Raw genomic sequence first — 20,003 nt, 5'->3', positions numbered from 1 at the left:
CTTGCTCCTTCCCCTGGGTGGCAGGGACCTTTCTCTTGGGTAAGCCAGCTGGGAAGGATCTTCTTCCCAGTCTTCTTGAAGTGACCCCGGGCCCCTGGGGATATCCTTTAAAATGGTCACTATCATATCCATTTTGTCCTCTATTGCTTTTATGCGTGCAGGAGTGACAGGCTCTTCTACGGGTCTGTTGGTCACCACCACCCTCGGTGATAAGGGGATTTCGTGCTCCCAGGATGGTTGTGGAGATCCCCTCCCCGGTGCTACTTCCCCTACGGATTGGGGTTCACTCCTGATGGTGTCCTGCATTGCCAACAATAACTCATCCAATTGAGCTTCCCGCTTTTCTCGACGTGCTGCCCTTTGCGCTCTCAAAGCAAGGCTGTCCACCTGTCCTTGTCTGGAGAGATCGGCTGACTTGTTGGGCTGACGCTTAACCATGTCATTGTGCTACAGCTATGGAGGTGGCCTGGGAATTGAAAACCTTATCAGGAAAGCTGCCCCTTGAGACTCATTGAAAATGGCCCCAGGAATGACCGATCGCTCTGTTTCATAGACGTGTTACACCCGGAAAGGATCGTCCTCCTTTATGACTATAATATTCATTCAGTTTTGTCTTTTTCCTTTCTTTTTAAACAAAGTGAGTTTTGAGGACTATAAAAGGTTTTACCCACTTTGTTGAATCTGTGGATTGCAATTCCGACCTAGTTGCTTTTAGTTTCCCGTGGGAACCCTTCTTGCTTCTATTTCCTGGATTGGTTACTTTGAGGAAAGGCAGCCGGGGAAGTCTTCAGTTTCAGTCTTAGTGGGCTTTACCTCCCTGAGTCACTAGAGAGCTACGGAGGAAATTAAAGCGATTTTTACAGAGTTTTACCTCGAAGTCCCTCACGTTCTGGGCCTTGTCTCAGAACCTGTGGAATCCCCACGGTCTGAACGGTTGAGAGAAGCTGACAAGGTTGACAGCATGACTGTGTCATGACTTTCAGTCTAGCAATGCTCCCTAATGTTCATATTGTCCGGTCTTAGAGGTATTAGACAGCACAAATAGCACCTGAACCATTGGCAGCTGTGAAGCGGCTGGAATAACGCTGTTAACCTGTCGGTTAGAGACACAGAATCTGCTGTTTAGTACTTCTGCCTCCAACCCATTCGATCGACCTACGTCCAGTTTGGCATGCTGCGAGCCTCAGGGACCGAGCAAGGAAGTTTGACCGGTGAAAAGGTATCGAAGGGGAAGCAGCAATGGAAAGCTGAAGGAAGTATCGTTGGGGAAATGTCTGAAGATCTTTCACCAATTAGGCACCAATGCTTCCTCCTCTTTCTCCATAGTAACCATTTTGCTTTTTTGTTTGGGCAAAAGACAACAGAACCCTGAGGGAACCGCTGGTAAACTGGCACCCGCCCCAGTCATGAAGCATTCCCGGACCAAGCCTATCTGCCTTGCCTAACTCGGTATGCCTTATTGAACATTTCCCACAATGCTCTGGGTTGGGGGCCTACTAATGGCAGGCAGTTCTGCTGGTGCTGGGAGCCAACCAGGTGGACATCCACCACGGGAACCGGGTTCGGTAGACCTGTCTGCAACGTCCTCTGTCTTTTCCGCTGTTGCTGGAGCACAACCAGCAGCCACCTAATGACGCCCTTGACATGGACCAATGGAAGAAGAGAGCAGATGCAGTGTGTGTAAGTGTATCAGTATTTGCCACTTATTAGAAAATATGGTGTGTACTGTATGGCGAAGAACCACACCTTGTCTCATTAGACACACACACGGCAAAGTGGAGCCACGATCGACGCATACTGGGCTGCAAATGAGGACCTACAGAAGCACAGACCCCTTATGAATGTCCTTCACCTGGGAGAGGAACGCTAAGTGGTTGGCGATAAGAGGCAGGATGTTTTTCAGTTGTGACCCACAGTCTCTAGTTTCAATAAAAGCAGACCAGACACTTACAAAGGGGAGGATCAACATGAGAGGGAAGAGCTTTGAGCCATGATTTCTTTTCACATTGATAGGGCTGCTTCAGCCGACATGACAAAACGCCAGAGTACCATAGTGATGACCATGGTTAGAAGGCTGAGAACATTAGTTAAGCGCATGCGTAGCACTGAGGAATTGGTCAGCCACAGTCCACCTGCACCAGGCCAGCCTCATCTCTGGGCATGACAGGCAGGAGTTGGGGGAGAGTCCCTCTGCCTTTCCTGTTCCCCTGCAAGTGGGATCTGGAACGAATGCGGCCTCCTCCAGATCCATGGCCCTTGATGGATCTCCTCTCCTGCGAAAGCCAGCCAGGTCTTGTGGCAAGGAATTCCACAGGCTCATGAGGATGGGCTTTCCAGAAGACTTCAAGCCCTCCTTGGATGGAGGGAGGAGAAACAGGGCTCAGTGCCCCCCGCATTAATGACCCACCCACTTATTTGAGGGGGCAGCTTAGGGACTGTGCCCCCCTGAGCCGAGGATGGAATGAGGGAAGGAGGGCAGAGATGCCAAGGAGGGGGACTGGCAAGTGGGGGTCTCTGCAGAGGGCAGTCTGGACAGCCAAGCTGTCATGAGTGGCGTGAGTAAGCGAGCCCAGCTGCATGAAAAGTCAAAATTCTCCCAGACATGAGGAAAAAGGTTTCAGTGCCTTCAGACAAGGAGGGACAGGACCTTCAGCATCCAGGAAAGGGACCCCTTTGCCCGACTGGGGCACAGACTGTATCCCTCGCAGAAGCTCTAATCCGCTGGATCCTCATGAGGACTAGGAGGCTGTTCTCTTCTGTTCCTTCTTTAGAAAGTAGCCTTTGGGATGTGCTCTGTCTCCCTTCAGCTACCTCCCATTCCCTTGGCACAGCTAACCCGTGTGTGTGTGTGTGTGTGTGTGTGTGTGTGTTGTTCTTGTTCTTGTTTCCACAGGGTGGGTGTGAGGAATCTCAGCCTGTTCCTGCTGCCTGGTGCTGCGGAAGTGAAACTCCAGCCCTCCTGCAGCACCCTGTAGTTTGAAGCCTTTCTAATTGCCCAAATAACCCCTTAATGAGGCCGAGGGCAGACAAGCAAGACCACTTGGCTCTTTCACACACCCAAACCAGGTTAATAGACTACAAGGGCCGAGTTTACACGACACCCGACGCGCAAGGAGAACAGCCGCCTTCTGGCCAAGGAAATGGCCCCAGTCCCAGGATACCCAGCAGCTCAAATGTCTGGCCTGTTTTAGCTGCACAAAGCCGGTCCCGGGACCCCCGCGGCCCCAGATCCCAAGCCATTTGCTTCCCGTTTGGCCTGGAGAAGCGCCCGGATCGGTCTCCCCGGCTTTTCCAGGCAGGCCCGCCTCTGGCATTGCAGGCGGAGGGAAGAGTCTGGACCCCATTGCTGCGTCTGCCCCCCACAGGCCTGACTGGGGCTGAGGATGCGCCTCCCCTCCCACCCCGTCACCCCCTGCCCCGCCTCCAGGCTCAGACCCAGGGGCTGCTCCAGGGTGCTCCCTCCTTTTAAGCCTCCCACTTCCAGCCTCCCCACGGAGGGACCCCCAACTCAGCTGGAACCCAGACAAGCCCTGGACCTCTGGCCCTGCAGGGTCTTGTCCCGGGAAGGACCAGGCCCCCTTCAGAGTCCGGCAGCCCCAGCCTGCGGTTCCCGGGGGCCTTGAGAAGGCTTCAGAGGGCATCTAGTCCACCCCCTCCAGGCACGCAGAGAAAGAGAGAGCCTGGCTGAGAGTTGTGGGGAGGGCCAAGGAAGGGGGGTCCCCTCTGGGGCTGGCAGGGACCCCCCCGGAGCTGCAGCCCCCCAAGACCGAAAGGATCCCCCTCCCCCTTTCTCCGCTTCCTTCTCTGCTCCGAACTATCTCCTCCACCGGGCGAATCAGGAGAGACTCTGCCCGGAGACCGATGACGCTGCAGAAGCGAGAATTCCCATTGGTCCTTCTGCCTTTCTGGCACTCCCAATTCAAAGTCTCAGAAAAAACGCTTCCTCCCCCATCCGGACCCTCCGATTCCGCCTCGGGGGCTGATAGCATCTCTGTCCCCCTCCCCTCTCTATTTGGGATACCCATGTGGGGCCGCCTCATGGGCTCTACCGGGGTCCCCCTGCTGCTGCTGGTGGTGGTGGTGGGGGGGGGGGCGCTGTGCTGGATCCCCGGAAGCGAAGGGGGGAAGGAGCCCCCAGGTAAGGAGGGGGCTGGGCGGGTCCCCCTGATGCTGGGGGGAGGGGAGGAAAGGGGCTGGGAACCCCAGGAGGGGTTTTGGGGAAGGGGCCGAGGGCAAGAGAGGGGGGAGCCTGCAGGAGCCTCGATCTCCGCCCCCCTCCCTACACCCCGCCCCAGGAGGACGGAGAGGGATCCCCTTCCCTGGTTGTGCGGATGCCCTGCGAGGGTCGTGGCCCAGGTGGGGAGGGGGTGGGATTAGACACAGCCGGGGCCCCTCTCTCACGCCCCCATGGCTGGACCTTCCGGGGCCTCTAAAGTTTGTTGCATTAAAAGAGGAAGGAGAAGGAAAGCGAAAGGGAAAGTTGAACTTGGACCCCTTCTTGGGGAGCCTCTGAGTTGGGAAAGGACACCCAGCCCCCCGCCCCCATTCCCCATAGCAGAGTCAGGGCCTGGAGGGGAGGGGGATCAGGGGGAAACTGAGTGGGGGTATGAGTTGCTCCTCCGAAATTGGCTTCCCCAAAATTCTCCCTTTTGTGAAGGATGCTGGAGACCCCCCCCCACCCGTGAGATGGTCCTGGTGGGGCTGCAGAGGGGCCAATTTGGGATGGGGGCAGGAAAGAGCCCCAGCAACTCTCCATCTCCCCCAGGGAGCCCCACTGGGACCCACACGCTTCCCCGTCCCTCCTTCAAGGGGGATCTTGAGGGAGCGACAGCCCTATGGGGTGGGCCACTGATGGCAAAGGAAGGTGTTGGGGCTTCTCCTCCTTGGGCGGATTGGGGCCTTCCTCCCACAGCCTCAAGGGTGGGAAATTGCATGGATTGGGCGGGGGTCTTTCGCAGACCCCCCCCGCTCTCCCCCAGGGAGCCCCACCAGGAAAGTGGAGGGGGCTGAGAAAGACCATCCCGGCTCCCTCTGCCCCCCCTCCAGGCTCAGACCCAGGGGCTGCTCCCGGGTGCTCCCTCCTTTTAAGCGTCCTTCTTCCAGCCTCCCCCCCCCCAGGGACCCCCAACTCAGCTGGAACCTAGGAGAAGCCCTGGACCTCTGGCCCTGCTGGGTCTTGTCCCGGGAAGGACCACGCCCCCTTCAGAGTCCGGCAGCCCCAGCCTGCGGTTCCCTGGGGCCTTGAGAAGGCTTCAGAGGGCATCTAGTCCATCCCCTCCAGGCACGCAGAGAAAGAGAGAGCTGGATCCCCGGAAGCGAAGCAGGGAAGGAGCCCCCCGGTAAGGCGGGGGTGGGCGGGTCCCCCTGATGCTGGGGGGAGGGGAGGAAAGGGGCTGGGACCCCCAGGAGGGACTTTGGGGAAGGGGCCGAGGGCAAGAGAGGGGGCAGCCTGCAGGAGCCTCGATCTCCGCGGGGTCTCTGCCCCCCCTCCCTCCACACCCCCCAGGAGGACGGAGAGGGACCCCCTTTCGAGACACAGCCGGGGCCCCTCCCTCACCCCCCCATGGCTGGACCTTCCGGGGCCTCAAGAGTTTGTTGCATTGAAAGAGGAAGGAGAAGGAAAGCGAAAGGGATTTCATGCCGAAAATTTCATGCTGAGAAAGGCCCTCCCGGCTCCCCCTCCCAGTGGGCCCTCCAGAGGCCATCCATCGGCCTCCCTAGCAGGTCTCCGCCCCTCCCCCTCCCCGCGTGGGTCCCTCCTCCAGTCGCGGCTGGGAGCGATGGGCCCCGGAGTCCCTCCTGACGGCCTTCTCCTCCTCCTCCTCCGCAGCCCATTTCTTGTACCAGTTTAAGTCTGACTGCCGCTTCCTGAACGGGACGCAGCGGGTGCGGTTCCTGGAGAGGTACTACTACGACCGGCAGGAGTTTGCCCGCTTCGACAGCGACCTCGGGAAGTACGTGGCCGTGACCGCGTTGGGGCAGCCCGATGCCGACTATTGGAACAGCGATAAGGCCCTCCTGCAGTACAAGAGGGGCCAAGGAGATCGCTTCTGCCGGCACAACTACGGGGTGTACAACCAGGAGGGGATTCATGTGATTGGCCGGAGAGGTGAGTCCGGGAGGGAGGGAGGGGCTTCGGGGGGGGATGCAGAAGGGACCCCCCCTTCCTTAATCCATTAAATGTATTGAGATTCTCCCTCGTGGAGTTTTCCCGCCTAATCGGACGAGTTTTAGAGAGCAGCTGCGGAAATTTTGGTTGTTTGTGGTTGCAGTTTCTTGGGGCTCCGTTTGGGCTACGAAGGGGCGTGTTGGGCTATCGAAATTCTGGGCCTCTGGCAGCCCTGCTTTGCTCCTCCTTTATTCCGCGCTCCCAGATCTACGGAATATTCCTCTCCTTCCCGGGATCCAGACTCTCTCCCTGCCCGGAATCAGGGATCCCTTTGATCTCCTCCGGAAAAGGGCCCAAAGATGACTTTTTTGTGGGGGGGGGAGAACCCAGCAACGTCTCCCTCCTCCCAAATAGATCCTTAGTGATCGATTGATCGATGGATCGAAGGGCCTCCCAGTCCCCCTTTCTGGCCAGGAGCCCATGGCTCTCCTCCTCTTTTCCTCCTGGGCCCCGTTTTAGGACAAAAATGAATTTCCAAAGGTCTGAAAAGTCGCCTCTCCTTCTGCCCTTTCTCTGGACATTTTCCTTCTTTTCCTTCTCTATTCTTTATTCAGACTTACTTGGAGTCTGGCACTTCTAAGTCCAACAAACAAAGAAACAAACAAACAGAGCAAATGATCTAGAAATCATACTTCTGATTCCGTGTTTAAACCAAGACGCAGACCTCAGTCCTACGGAATGGTTTAGGGACTTTTCCCCCTGCCTGAGAAGAAGCTGATTCAAGGCTGAGAACCATTGTTAGGCCAATCGAAGCCACTATGTCAGCTGAGAGCAGGGCCCACTCCCCCTTGGCACTGAAGAGGCTGCCTAGTCTGGCCATGGAGCTTCTGCAAGAAACCAGCAAGGCTCGGAGAGCACCAAGGACCCCACCCTTGCTTGGCCAATTTTGGGGGCCTGGGAGAAAAGCCCCCCTTGGAAGCACCTTTTTCGTGACAGACCCAGCTTCCCCTTCAGCCGAATCACTTCCGTCTCATAGCTGGAAAGTTCCTGATTTGGGGGCAGAGTTTAAAGAAACCCATTAAAATCTTGATTCTCTCTCCCAGATTTCTTGCACATGGCCTAAATTAATTTTTGTATTTTGCATTTTGCATTTTGCATTTTGCACTTCTATTTTTATTTTTATTTATTTATTTTATTTACATTTTTATTTGTTTATAATATAAATGATATTATAAAATAATGTTTTATTTATATTTATATTTATATTTATATTTTATTTTATTTATATTATTATTTTGGTCTCCCCCCAAATTCCCCCAAAGGACCCCCAGCAAAGATCCTGCACAGCACAAGATCCCTGCGTTGATAACGAATATAATGTCACTGAAGAAACGGCTTCTTTGGTGCCGTTAAAAGGCACAGCTAAACCGCTTGATTTGTACGAAGCAGTAAAAGTGATATTAAAAGGATTTTCTTTAACCACTGTCAACGTACCCCGGTATATCTACTGATGGCGCCCCGGTGACGGTTGGTGAAAGTGAGGTAAAGGTAAAGGTCCGACTCTAGGGGGCGGTGCTCATCTCCGTTTCTAAGCCTTGGAGCTGGCGTTGTACATATGACACTTCCGGGTCATGTGGCCAGCATGACGACATGGAACGCCGTTACCTTCCCGCTGAAGCGGTACCTATTGATCTACTCACATTTGCAGGTTTTCGAACTGCTAGGTGAGCAGGAGCTGGGATTAACAACAGGAGCTCACCCCGCCGCGCGGTTTCGAACCGCCGACCTTCCGATCGACAGCTCAGCGGTTTAACCCGCAGCGCCACCGCATGAAAGTGAGGGACCTACAAAATTGATAGAAGAGGATGCAAGTGCCACCGGGCAACTCACGTTTGATGAAGTATCACTGCCTTCTACATCAAGAAAATTTATGTGTGAAAGCTTTAAAGGTGGATAATTTTTGGTTTGGGGATGTTGATTTGGTATCCAGAGAATTGATGGATCGTTTTCACCCACTGCCTTATTGCCCCTTGTGGCTCTGTGGTGGTGAATGCCACATCACGTGCAGGGCTCATTTTATTGCCCGCTGACAGAAGGAATGGGGAGTCAAAGGCCTTTTCTGTGTGCAGAAAAATTAATGCTGCTTTCCTTCCTTCTGGCCGAGATGCTCTCTTAGGTCAATTGCAACCTGCAATCCTTCTGGACGTTTCTTTTCGGAATCTAACCTGTTCGGTCGGTGTGTCTTTTGTGTGCCACACGAAATGCTTTTCTTCCCCGGTCAGCGGCATCGGCTCAATCCCTTGTGCTGGTTCATTGTCGCTCCCACCGGTTCCTCCTCACGTCCTTTACACTCCTGAGCCCACCTGGACCTGGTGCTTTTCTGGGTCTGCTTTTTTTTATTGCCACTTTTGTTTCTTGGATAGTTGTAGGTTTGCTTAGTATATGTCCACGTTGGGCATTAAAATCCTTTGATAACCAACCTTTCAATATATTTCTTCAGGGCAGCTTCATCGATGTCAGCCATGGAATATAATTATTTTGAAAAAGCTGCCAATGATTTCTGATCGTTGGTGTAACAATTGCTGATCTTGAATGTGTTTCTTTCTTTTTTCAAAGCTGAAAGGCTGGGAAGTTTCCTGGTTTATTCGCATGTTCAAAGTTCTTTTGTTTGCCAATTTTATTTTCTCTTGGAATTCTTCCATTTCCAGTAAGTTAGCTTCTTGCCATTCTTTCATCGGGTGTCTTTTGGGGTTACGTCTGCGCTCGTATTTTGGCATCTAATTGTTCCTCCCTTTTAGTGTTTTCTCCTCTTTGTTTTGCTGTCAGTTTAATAAACGGCCCCCCATATACGCTTTCCTTGTTTCCCAAAAGGTTGTATCAGAGATTCCTGTTTACTTTGGAAAAGAAATGCAATTCCTCCTGGCATTTCTGTAGGATGGCGCCATGAGGTCACAACCCATCATTCGTCCCCGCTCTGAAAGGAAGTTTTGCTCCAGAGCACCACGCAAATAATATCGGATTATGCTCCGTGAATGTCCTTGGAGGGATTTGCCCCTCGTGAATAGGGGGCGTTAAAGTCTCGGAGGCCGAACAGGCGTCTCTTCCGGAGTCGGACTGATGCCTGGCCGGGAAGAAGGTCCGGCCTCTCTCGGTTGGGTTTTGCAGTCTCCAAACATCCATCGGGGCCAGTCCGCGTTTCCTGCCTTGAATGGATTTATCTAAATTCAGACCTGAGAGTCCACTGGTGTCTCCAAAGACAATATCTCACCTTCTTCCAATTCTGTTAATTTTTGAAAAAATCTTCTAGAATTAATCTTTGCTTTTATTTATGTACAAGCTGGGTTTAGAAAAGGCAGAGGAACTAGGGACCAAATTGCCAATATCCGCTGGATTAAATGCAAAATTGCAGAGGTTAGCCAGAAGAGATAAGGAATTATTTTTAAACAAGCAATGCACGGAAGTGGAAGAAGACAATAGAGTAGGAAGGACAAGAGACCTCTTCCAGAAAATTAGAAACATCGGAGGTAAATTCCAGGCCAAAATGGGTATGATCAAAAACAAAGATGGCAAGGACCTAACAGAAGAAGAAGAGATCAAGAAAAGGTGGCAAGAATATACAGAAGACCTGTATAGGAAGGATAACAATATCGGGGATAGCTTTGACGGTGTGGTCAGTGAGCTAGAGCCAGACATCCTGAAGAGTGAGGTTGAGTGGGCCTTAAGAAGCATTGCTAATAAGAAGGCAGCAGGAGACGACGGCATCCCAGCTGAACTGTTCAAAATCTTGCAAGATGATGCTGTCAAGGTAATGCATGCTATATGCCAGCAAATTTGGAAAACACAAGAATGGCCATCAGATTGGAAAAAATCAACTTATATCCCCATACCAAAAAAGGGAAACACTAAAGAATGTTCAAACTATCGAACAGTGGCACTCATTTCACATGCCAGTAAGGTAATGCTCAAGATCCTGCAAGGTAGACTTCAGCAATTCATGGAGCGAGAATTGCCAGATGTACAAGCTGGGTTTAGAAAAGGCAGAGGAACTAGGGACCAAATTGCCAATATTTATTGACTATTCTAAAGCCTTTGACTGTGTGGACCACAACAAATTGTGGCAAGTTCTTAGCGGTATGGGGATACCAAGTCATCTTGTCTGCCTCCTGAAGAATCTGTATAATGACCAAGTAGCAACAGTAAGAACAGACCACGGAACAACGGACTGGTTTAAGACTGGGAAAGGAGTACGGCAGGGCTGTATCCTCTCACCCTACCTATTCAGCTTGTACGCAGAACACATCATGAGACATGCTGGGCTTGAGGAATCCAAGGCTGGAGTTAAAGTCGCTGGAAGAAACATTAACAATCTCAGATATGCAGATGATACCACTTTGATGTCTGAAAGCGAAGAGGAACTGAGGAGCCTTATGATGAAGGTGAAAGAAGAAAGTGCAAAAGCTGGCTTGCAGCTAAACCTCAAAAAAACCAAGTTTATGGCAACCAGCTTGATTGATAACTGGCAAATAGAGGGAGAAAACGTAGAAGCAGTGAAAGACTTTGTATTCCTAGGTGCAAAGATTACTGCAGATGCTGACTGCAGTCAGGAAATCAGAAGACGCTTAATCCTTGGGAGAAGAGCAATGACAAATCTCGATAAAATAGTTAAGAGCAGAGACATCACACTGACAACAAAGGTCCGCATAGTTAAAGCAATGGTGTTCCCTGTAGTAACATATGGCTGCGAGAGCTGGACCATAAGGAAGGCTGAGCGAAGGAAGATCGATGCTTTTGAACTGTGGTGTTGGAGGAAAATTCTGAGAGTGCCTTGGACTGCAAGAAGATCCAACCAGTCCATCCTCCAGGAAATAAAGCCAGACTGCTCACTTGAGGGAATGATATTAAAGGCAAAACTGAAATACCTTGGCCACATAATGAGAAGACGGGACACCCTGGAGAAGGTGCTGATGCTAGGGAGGGTGGAGGGCAAAAGGAAGAGGGACCGACCAAGGGCGAGATGGATGGATGATATTCTAGAGGTGACGGACTCGTCCCTGGGGGAGCTGGGGGTGTTGACGACCGACAGGAAGCTCTGGCGTGGGCTGGTCCATGAAGTCACGAAGAGTCGGAAGCGATTAAACAAATAAACAACAACAACAAAGTTTATTATTTTGTCTCCATTCCGTAATTTAAAAATTAAAATCCTTCCTGCTTTTGGCCCTGCTGATTCTCCCACGTCCCTCCTTCTCCTCCTGCTTCCCCCCCAGCCAAGCCCACCGTCACCATCTCCCCCACCAAGGCGGACCCCGCCTCCCCCAACACCATCCTCCTCTGCACCGCGATGGGCTTTTACCCCCTGGAGATCGAGATCCGGTGGCTGAAGAACGGGCGGCCGGAGAAGGAGGGCGTCGCCTTCGGGGAGGAGCTGCAGAACGGAGACTGGACCTACCAGTGCCAGGTGATGCTGGAGACCCGGCCCGAGTGGGGGGACGTCTACGCTTGCCAGGTGGGGCACGCCAGCCTGGAGGCCCCCATCTCCGTCCAGTGGGGTAAGCCCCTCCCTGCCCTCCCCTCCCTGCCCTCCCCCTCTGGGGACGCCATCCTGCCCGAGAAGGGGGCACCCCTGGGGCTGGCAAGACCCTTCTGGAGTGCAGAGCCAGAACAGACCCCCTGGAGGAAGCTGGCCCTGATCCTCCTGCTCAGGCCGGGCTCCTTCTCCCTCTCCCTCCCCAGAGCCACGTTCCTCCAACTCTGCCAGGAGCAAACTCTGGACGGGGGCCGTGGGGGCCGTGCTGGGGGTGGCCTTCCTGGCTGTGGGGCTCTCCCTCTACCTGAAGAGCAAGAAAGGTGAGTCTTTGGGGCTGGATAAGGAGAGATGGGGAGGGGATCATGTAGGGGAGGCATCTGATCAAGATGGCATAGAAGGTCTTCCTGGAACCCCTCAGTCCCAAGGCTGGTGGCCCCACTGAGCCACCACAGATCCTCCGATGGCACTAAACAGCCATAGAAAGAGGGAAATTCTTGGGGGGATCCCTTGAGGGCATGATCCTGAGTAATCCGTTGCCGAGATTGATCAGAAATTTCTTTAGGAAGCTTTATTCTTGGAGAGGCTGTAAGAGACTATAATGCAACATATTATGGGCTGTCAAGTGAGAGTGGGACCCCTAAGTGCTCCAGACCTTTTTCAGTATTGGTTGTCTCTCTCTCTCTCATTTTCTTTTCAGCAACCTCCATCCAACAACCTGCAGGTGAGCGCTTTGCATTCCCCTCCAGTAACTAACGGGTTTAATTCTGTCTTCTCCCCAAAAATACCTCTTAAGTAACTGCAGGAGCCTTGAATGATGCACAAATCCTCCTTGGTGGGAATTGGGCTCCTTTAGCTTCTGCAGCAAAACTTTCCAAGATTATCTGGATCCCCCAAATCTTTTTCTGACGTCTTTGGTCACTTTTTCTTCCAGGGGACCCCAAAATGTGATGCAATTAAAAAAAAAACACACAACACTAAAACATTTTCCAGGATGTTTCCCACTTTTGGGACATTGCAAAAGGGAAGGAAAGGAGGTGGACCATTCAGGGTATTGGGGGAAGGGGAAGGAGCAGCCCAAATTTGTGGGCTGCCCTTCCTACCCGCCCCCCTTTTCCATTTCACATAAGTTCTGGTAAGTTGCACCAGGCTCCGTCCTTTCCTGCCACCACCATCGTAGCACCACCTTCTTGGTTAACACAGTATGAAATATCTGTGGGGGAGGCCTCCTCTCTTGATTAATCCCTTAATTAAGCCAATTAGGGATAAATCCCATGTCAGCAGCATCACACTGGAGCCTCCCTTTGCAGCCCCTCGGCTGACCTCGGACCCCCTTCGAGTCCAGGGAGGTGAGAGGGGGAGGGATCCCTGGTCCTTCGCAGCCTTTTCCTCCCTGCAAGGGGCGGATTCTCCCTCCATCCGGTCCCTGCCCATCAACCACCCCCTGCAGGGTGGGCCTTCCTTGGGGGAGCTGAATGGGAAGGGGAGGGGAAGCCCACCCCATGTTTTTTCTGCAGACTCTCCCAAAAGATCTTTGTTGTTGTTGTTTATTCGTTTAGTCGCTTCCGACTCTTCGTGACTTCATGGACCAGCCCACGCCAGAGCTTCCTGTCGGTCGTCAACACCCCCAGCTCCCCCAGGGACGAGTCCGTCACCTCTAGAATATCATCCATCCACCTTGCCCTGGGTCGGCCCCTCTTCCTTTTGCCTTCCACTCTCCCTAACATCAGCATCTTCTCCAGGGTGTCCTGTCTTCTCACAAAAGATCTTACCTATATTTAATTGAAGGTTTTACCATATATTCTAATTTTCTCCCATATCGCTTTCTTTTACAGCACTCATGAGTTAATCCTGCTATCGCTTCCTGCTGTCAGATGCAAAAGGATCTTTTTTCAGGAGCTGATGAATTTCTGCCTCTTTTGCAACCCTTGAAGGATGGAAGTTCGAGGCGGTGGGTTGGCGAGAGGAGAATTGCAGCCTGGACCTTCCCCTGCCGAGACCCACCAGCTTCCTTCCACGCCTCTCTTTCTTTTGAGGGAGGGGAAATCGGGATGGGAGCAGAGGCCATCTAGTCTGTCCCCAGGAACTCTTGGCCTGCCTGTCTCTCCAGACCCCCCAACCTCTCCTGCTCAGCACAGAGCCCAATTCAGTGCAATGGCTGCAACCATCCACCCCACAGCCCCTTAACCCAAAATCCATCTTGTGCTTATTCCAGCCCACTGGATCTGGAGAGATCCCAGATGCTCTGCATACTGAGATCCCCCTTTCTGAGAAGTGATCTTGGGGATCAACCGCTGTCTGCCCAGCAGAGCCCAACCACTTTTCCCTTCCTTGGATCCCCCCTCGTTTCTCGGCTTTGAATCCACCGGAGCTTCATCCATGTTGCGATTCTCCTCTCAGTTAATTTCCTTTGCTTCTATTTGCTATAAATCAATAAACTTCAGACTGCGGGAAAACCCTGGAATGATGTGAGTTGATGCTGTCTGAATGGTGTCATCTCAGCTCCACTGTCATGACCTCGTTGCAAGGCAAAGAGCCTCACAACGTGGATCATGATCATTAAGGAAAAGGGGGAAGAAGATAATCCAATCAGGGATTAAAACAAGCACCCAAAGACACCCACACCCATGATCCCATCAACACCTGAAAAGAGGGACGTCAGAGGAGTGAAGATAAGGAGCACATGGTGCCCCGGAGAACTCAACCGTTGCAGGAAGACAAAGAGGACACCGGGGAAAACGCCCACGCAGCCATCAAGGATCCCATCAAGAGGGATCGGGGCATTGAGGGGTGGGGAAGCCCGGGGCAATACAGGAGGGTATAAAAGGGGCACCCCCACACTACCTACCCCGTTCCCGTTTTTCGATCTGTCAGCTATCATTCCAATAAACCAGAAATCCTTAATACCCATTAAGTGAGTCTGTGTCTTATTGCGAAGAGAGGTTGGCCCTGACATAAAAACGGGAACCGCAAAAATTTTTTTTTCCACCTGGTACCTATCCAACACGTTTGTGAGGGACCCAGCCAGGCATGGAGAACCAGGAACCGAGGACGCGCAACCCTTCGGCGCCCGGCGACGAAGCCCCGCTCTCGCAGGGCGGGATGCAGCTGAGGTCCGGGCGATGCAACGCCCCGGTAAGTATGGGACCCAGCTGGGGGGAAGCAGCGGGGGAGGGACCCACCCCGGCGCCCCGGAGCCCGCGAGGCACCGGGGGCGAGACGAGGGGACCCTCTCCAAGCCTACAGGCAACCCCGGAGGAAGCGCGAGACGAACCGCCACCCTGGGCGCTCGAAGGCGAGGGCGCGCCTGGCACCGCGGCGGGATCGAGGGACGATCCGTCCTCTACCACGGCCAACGGCGAGGGCGAGCGGAGCGGCGAAAACCTCGGCGGGAAGCCGGGGACGGCGGAGAGGCTCGACGCGTTGGAGGAAGGGATGCAGGCGGTGCGGCAGATGCTCCAACAGCTGACGGTGGCACAGGGACTCCGCGACGGAGGCGGCGCAGAGGCACCCCCGGTCGAAAGGAGGCAGGGCGAGCGGGGCGGCGGTGACGGCGGAACCCGACCCAAGGAGCCCAACCGACGACCTGAGGCGCACCGGGAGGCGAGACGGGGCGGAGACCCAGCGGACGGCGGCGACCACGGCGGGACCCGACCCCAGGAGGCCACCCAACGAGCGGAGGCGCGCCCGGACGTGAGACGGCGGGACAACCTCGGCGGCGGCGGCGTCCGGCCCCAGGAGCCCACCCCACGACGGGAGATGCGCCAGGCTGAGAGGCGGAGGGACGACCCGGCGGGCGGCGACGGCGACGGCGGAGCCTGGATCCAGGAGCCCGACCGAGGGAGAACACCCCGCCCTCCCCCCCGAGCGACGGGACGACGACCTTGCGAGGAGCCCCAGAGAGAGGCACCAATGCCGCAAGAGAACCGGAGACACCCCGACCCGCAGCAGCTCCTGCAGAGCCCGAGGCACGACGCAGAGGGGGCCAGGAGCCAGACCAGGACACCCGCCAAAGACTTTGGCATAAAGTTCGATGGGGACCCCTCGAAACTCTCCTTCTTTTTGACTAACGCGAGGTACTACCTCGAAGAATGGGGTCCCTGCTTCAGAACTGAGCGGGGCAAAATCAATGCCCTGGCCATAAAATTAAAAGGACGGGCCGCCGATTGGTACGTCCAATTGTGCCAATCAGGCGCCCGGGCGCTGCAGGACAGCACTGAATTCCTGCAGGCACTAGAAAGGCACTTCAGGGACCCCCTGGAGCAAGAAAAGGCAAAAAGGGCGCTAGAGACACTTAAACAAAGCCCGCGCTCCGTGGCTGAGTATGCCATGGAGTTCCAAGCCCTAGCCGGAAAAGTGGACACTTGGTCTCAATCGACACTGATTGAGAAGTTCAAACATGGACTCAACTTAAATGTCCTCCGGTGGGCACTTGGCCGCGACAACCCCAGCTCCCTCACGGGGTGGATCCAGCTGGCAGCGGAAGCGGAGAACGCCCACGACACGTTCCTCCACGCAAGGAGGGAAACGCAACAGATGGAGACAGTGAGACCCCCACGCACCAACGCAAGGCAGGTGAGGGCGAGACCCCAACCTTGGAAGGAGGAACGGGACAGACGCTTCGCAAAAGGGCAATGCTTCACGTGCGGCAGGGAAGATCACAAAGCAGCCGCATGCCCCAAAACGACGCCCAGAGAGAGCCCAAGGAGGGCACAAACAGCACCAACCCCAGCGCCAAGAAAGCGACCAGCAGCAAAGGGGGAGTACCGACGCAGACACGGCCCCTACAGTTCAGAGGAGGAGGAAAGCAACCCCGATGAGGCGGCGGGAAACGACAACCACCTGGCCTAAGGGGCGCCGAAGGACAGGTGGAGGACACTGACAGGCGCTTCGACAAAGGGGTGAGTGAGGAATGCCCCACCCTCTACGTCCGTGTCACCCTCACCCATAGAAATAAAACCGAAAAGGTCTGGGCACTCATTGATTCGGGTTGCTCCAAAAGCCTCATGCACCCTGACCTGGCAGCCGCACTCGACCTCCGCTGCTATCCACTTCAGCACCACCTGGTGTTCTCGCAGCTCGATGGATCTGCAGCGGGAGGGGGCCCGGTCACCCAATACACCGGAGAAACCGCGCTACGGCTCGGCAGCCACGAGGAAAAATTGGCTTTCATCGTGGCACCGGTGGGGCAACCCCGACTCATACTGGGGATCCCATGGCTCGTGCAGCAAAACCCAGTCATCAACTGGAGAACCAGAGAGATTAAGTTTGCTGACGGGCGTTACCAAGCACCTTCAGGGAACAGGGTTCCCCGAGCAGCCATGGGGGGGGCGACGACGACTGTGGAACACAGAGAGACAGCACTGCCAGAGGGACTGCCGACCAAATACGGGGATTTCGCCGACGTTTTCGGTGAGAAAGAGGCGGACAAACTCCCCCCCCACAGAAAGACGGACTGCACCATTGAACTGGTCCCGGGGGTACCCCTACCCAAACCAAAAATATATGCTATGACCCAGCGAGAGCTAGCTGCATTAAGGGACTTCATAGACAAAAACCTGGCGAGAGGTTTTATCGAGCCAGCAAACTCTCCAGTGGGAGCGCCAGTCCTCTTTCGCGAGAAAAAGGACGGGGCATTGCGGCTCTGTACAGACTACCGCGGATTAAACGCAGCAAGCATTTCAAATAAATACCCCTTACCCTTAATAAAGGACATTTTGTCCCACTTGGTAAAGGGTAAGGTATTCTCCAAACTGGACATAAGGGAAGCCTATTACCGCATACGGATACGGGAGGGGGATGAGTGGAAGACTGCTTTCAATTGCCCATTGGGGGCGTTTCAATATAAAGTACTCCCATTCGGATTGGCAGGAGCACCGGGGGTATTCATGCAGTTAATTAATGAGGTCCTGCGTGACCACCTTTTTAAGGGGGTTTTGGTTTACCTGGATGATGTATTGATCTACACAGAAACAGAACGTGAGCACGAACGCTTGGTAAAAGACGTGCTCAAGAAACTTCGCAAGGCAGAGCTGTTTGTAAAGCTCTCCAAGTGCGAGTTTCACAAAAAACAAATTGACTACCTAGGGTATAGGATTTCTGCTAAAGGGATAGAAATGGACCCCAGCAAGGTCCAAGCCATCCTGGCGTGGGAACGCCCACGCACGAGGAGACAGCTGCAAAGCCTCCTGGGATTCACTAATTTCTACAGGGGGTTCACGCCCAGGCTGGCAGAGACTATATTGCCCCTAACTAACCTGCTAAAGACTAAGGGCTTGGGGGACACGCGCAAATCGAGGAACCCGGGGGCGCTACTGAATTGGACAGCTGACTGTCAAACGGCTTTCGAGAGACTGAAAACCCTCTTCACAGCTGAGCCAGTGTTACAACACCCCGACCCCACCAAGCCTTTTGTGGTGCAGGCAGATGCCTCCGACTTTTCCATCGGAGCCATCCTTCTCCAAAAGGACTCCGACAACCACCTAAAGCCCTGCGCCTACCTTTCCCGCAAATTCTCCGAAACGGAGCGGAGATGGCACGTATGGGAAAAGGAGGCGTTTGCAGTGAAGACAGCCTTGGAAACGTGGCGACACCTGCTGGAGGGGGCCTCCTGCCCCTTCGAGGTCTGGACGGACCACAAGAACCTGGAGGCACTCAGCACACCAAAACGACTCAGCCCGAAGCAGGTGCGATGGGCTCAGTTTTTCAGCCGGTTCAATTTCACGCTGAAATTCATACCGGGCAAGAAAAACTTCTTGGCAGACGCCCTTTCCCGACGGCCACAGGACGACACGCAAGCCTCCGACATCGTAGGAACAGTATGGACCGAGAAACAGCTCGGCTGCCCAGCTGTCACGCGGAGCCAGACAAGGAATCAGCGCACGCCAGCACGAACGGCGGGGAGCGATCGGAGCCGACGCTCAATTTCACCGAACTGGCAACAAAGACTCACACAAGCACTACAGCAAGATACATGGTTGCAGAATAACCAACAACATGTATCTTTCAAAGACAACATCGCCTGGAAAGAGAAAGCCTTGTACGTGCCCGAATCACTGCGGGGGGAAATCTTACACAGAGCGCACGATGACAAATCTGCAGGGCATTTTGGGTTTGTAAAAACCCTCCACCTAACGAGGAGGCAATTTTGGTGGCCAAACCTCAGAAAGGACGTAAAAGACTACGTAGGCAACTGCCCCATATGTGCCACCACCAAACGTAAAGGAGGGAAACCCCACGGGCTGCTACAGGCGGTAGCCAGCCCCTCCCGGCCATGGGAAGAAATTTCCATGGATTTCATTGTGGACCTCCCACCCAGCCAAAGAAAAACTGTGATATGGGTGGTAAAAGACTATTTCTCGAAACAAGCACACTTCATCCCGTGCGCAACTATCCCCTCCGCACAACAGCTGGCACGTTTATTCCTAACACACATATACAGGATCCACGGCGCCCCCTACAGGTTGGTGACCGACAGAGGAACACAATTCACGTCAAAGTTTTGGCGGGAATTTTTAAAACTAATCGGAACCAAGCAAGCACTGTCCACTGCGTGGCATCCAAACACAGACGGATCAACAGAGATCCTAAACTCAACACTTGAACAGTTCCTGAGGGCATTCATAAATTATCAACAGGACAACTGGGTAGACCTACTACCTTTTGCAGAGGTGGCCTATAATAACGCGGTACACCAGAGCACTGGCCACACCCCTTTTAAGGTGGTCTATGGAAGGGACTTTGTACCGATACCAGAATTGCCGCAACCTGAAACCCTGCCCTGCTCACCAGACGATTGGGCGGCACAGCTGGCAACAACCTGGCCTATCATCCAAACGGCCCTAGCAGACGCACAAACAACGTACAAAAAATATGCGGACAACCACAGGGCGGAGGCACCGAACTACAAAGTGGGAGATAGGGTCTACCTCTCCACTAAGTTCATAAAGACCTCGCAACCCTCGAAGAAATTGGCACCGAAATTCATCGGACCTTTTAAAATCATACAGGTAATCAACCCAGTTACGTTCAAATTGGAACTGCCTTACAATTTGAGACGGGTCCACCCAGTGTTTCACTGTGCACTACTGAAACCAACGAGCACATCCAAATGGCATACGGAAGAACCTCCACCCCCACCCATAATGATAGACAACCAACAACATTTTGAAGTAAAAGAAATACTGGACTCAAGAAAGCAAAGAGGAACACTCCAATACCTCGTGAGATGGAAACATTTCTCACACCCAGAGTGGGTCCAGGCACGACACGTCATGGCTAGACAACTAACAAGACAGTTCCATGAGGCATACCCAGAGAAACCAGCACCATAGAACATCTTTGGGGGGGCAGCATGTCATGACCTCGTTGCAA

General features: G+C 53.7%; 1 protein-coding gene across 2 annotated transcripts in view; it reads left to right on the top strand.

Annotated features, from left to right (window-relative positions):
* The first annotated feature begins 3,990 nt into the window (after positions 1-3,990).
* The window catches only part of LOC134488869 (H-2 class II histocompatibility antigen, E-S beta chain-like), a 38,766-nt gene continuing 22,753 nt past the window's right edge, over positions 3,991-20,003 (top strand). Inside the window, exons 1-4 of one of the 2 annotated variants that reach the window (XM_063291204.1) lie at positions 3,991-4,138; positions 5,831-6,109; positions 11,374-11,655; positions 11,840-12,328. In XM_063291204.1, the coding sequence (XP_063147274.1) occupies positions 4,024-4,138; positions 5,831-6,109; positions 11,374-11,655; positions 11,840-12,075 (912 nt within the window). In that variant the 5' untranslated portion in view covers positions 3,991-4,023 and the 3' untranslated portion in view covers positions 12,076-12,328. Of the gene's footprint in view, positions 4,139-5,830; positions 6,110-11,373; positions 11,656-11,839; positions 12,329-20,003 lie in introns of those variants that run through there. The other variant, XM_063291205.1, reaches the window with a different exon arrangement.

Source organism: Candoia aspera, chromosome 2 (genome assembly GCF_035149785.1).
Source record: "Candoia aspera isolate rCanAsp1 chromosome 2, rCanAsp1.hap2, whole genome shotgun sequence".
In the NCBI taxonomy this organism is placed as follows: Eukaryota; Metazoa; Chordata; class Lepidosauria; order Squamata; family Boidae; genus Candoia; species Candoia aspera.
This window is presented reverse-complemented; position numbering and strand designations above follow the sequence as displayed.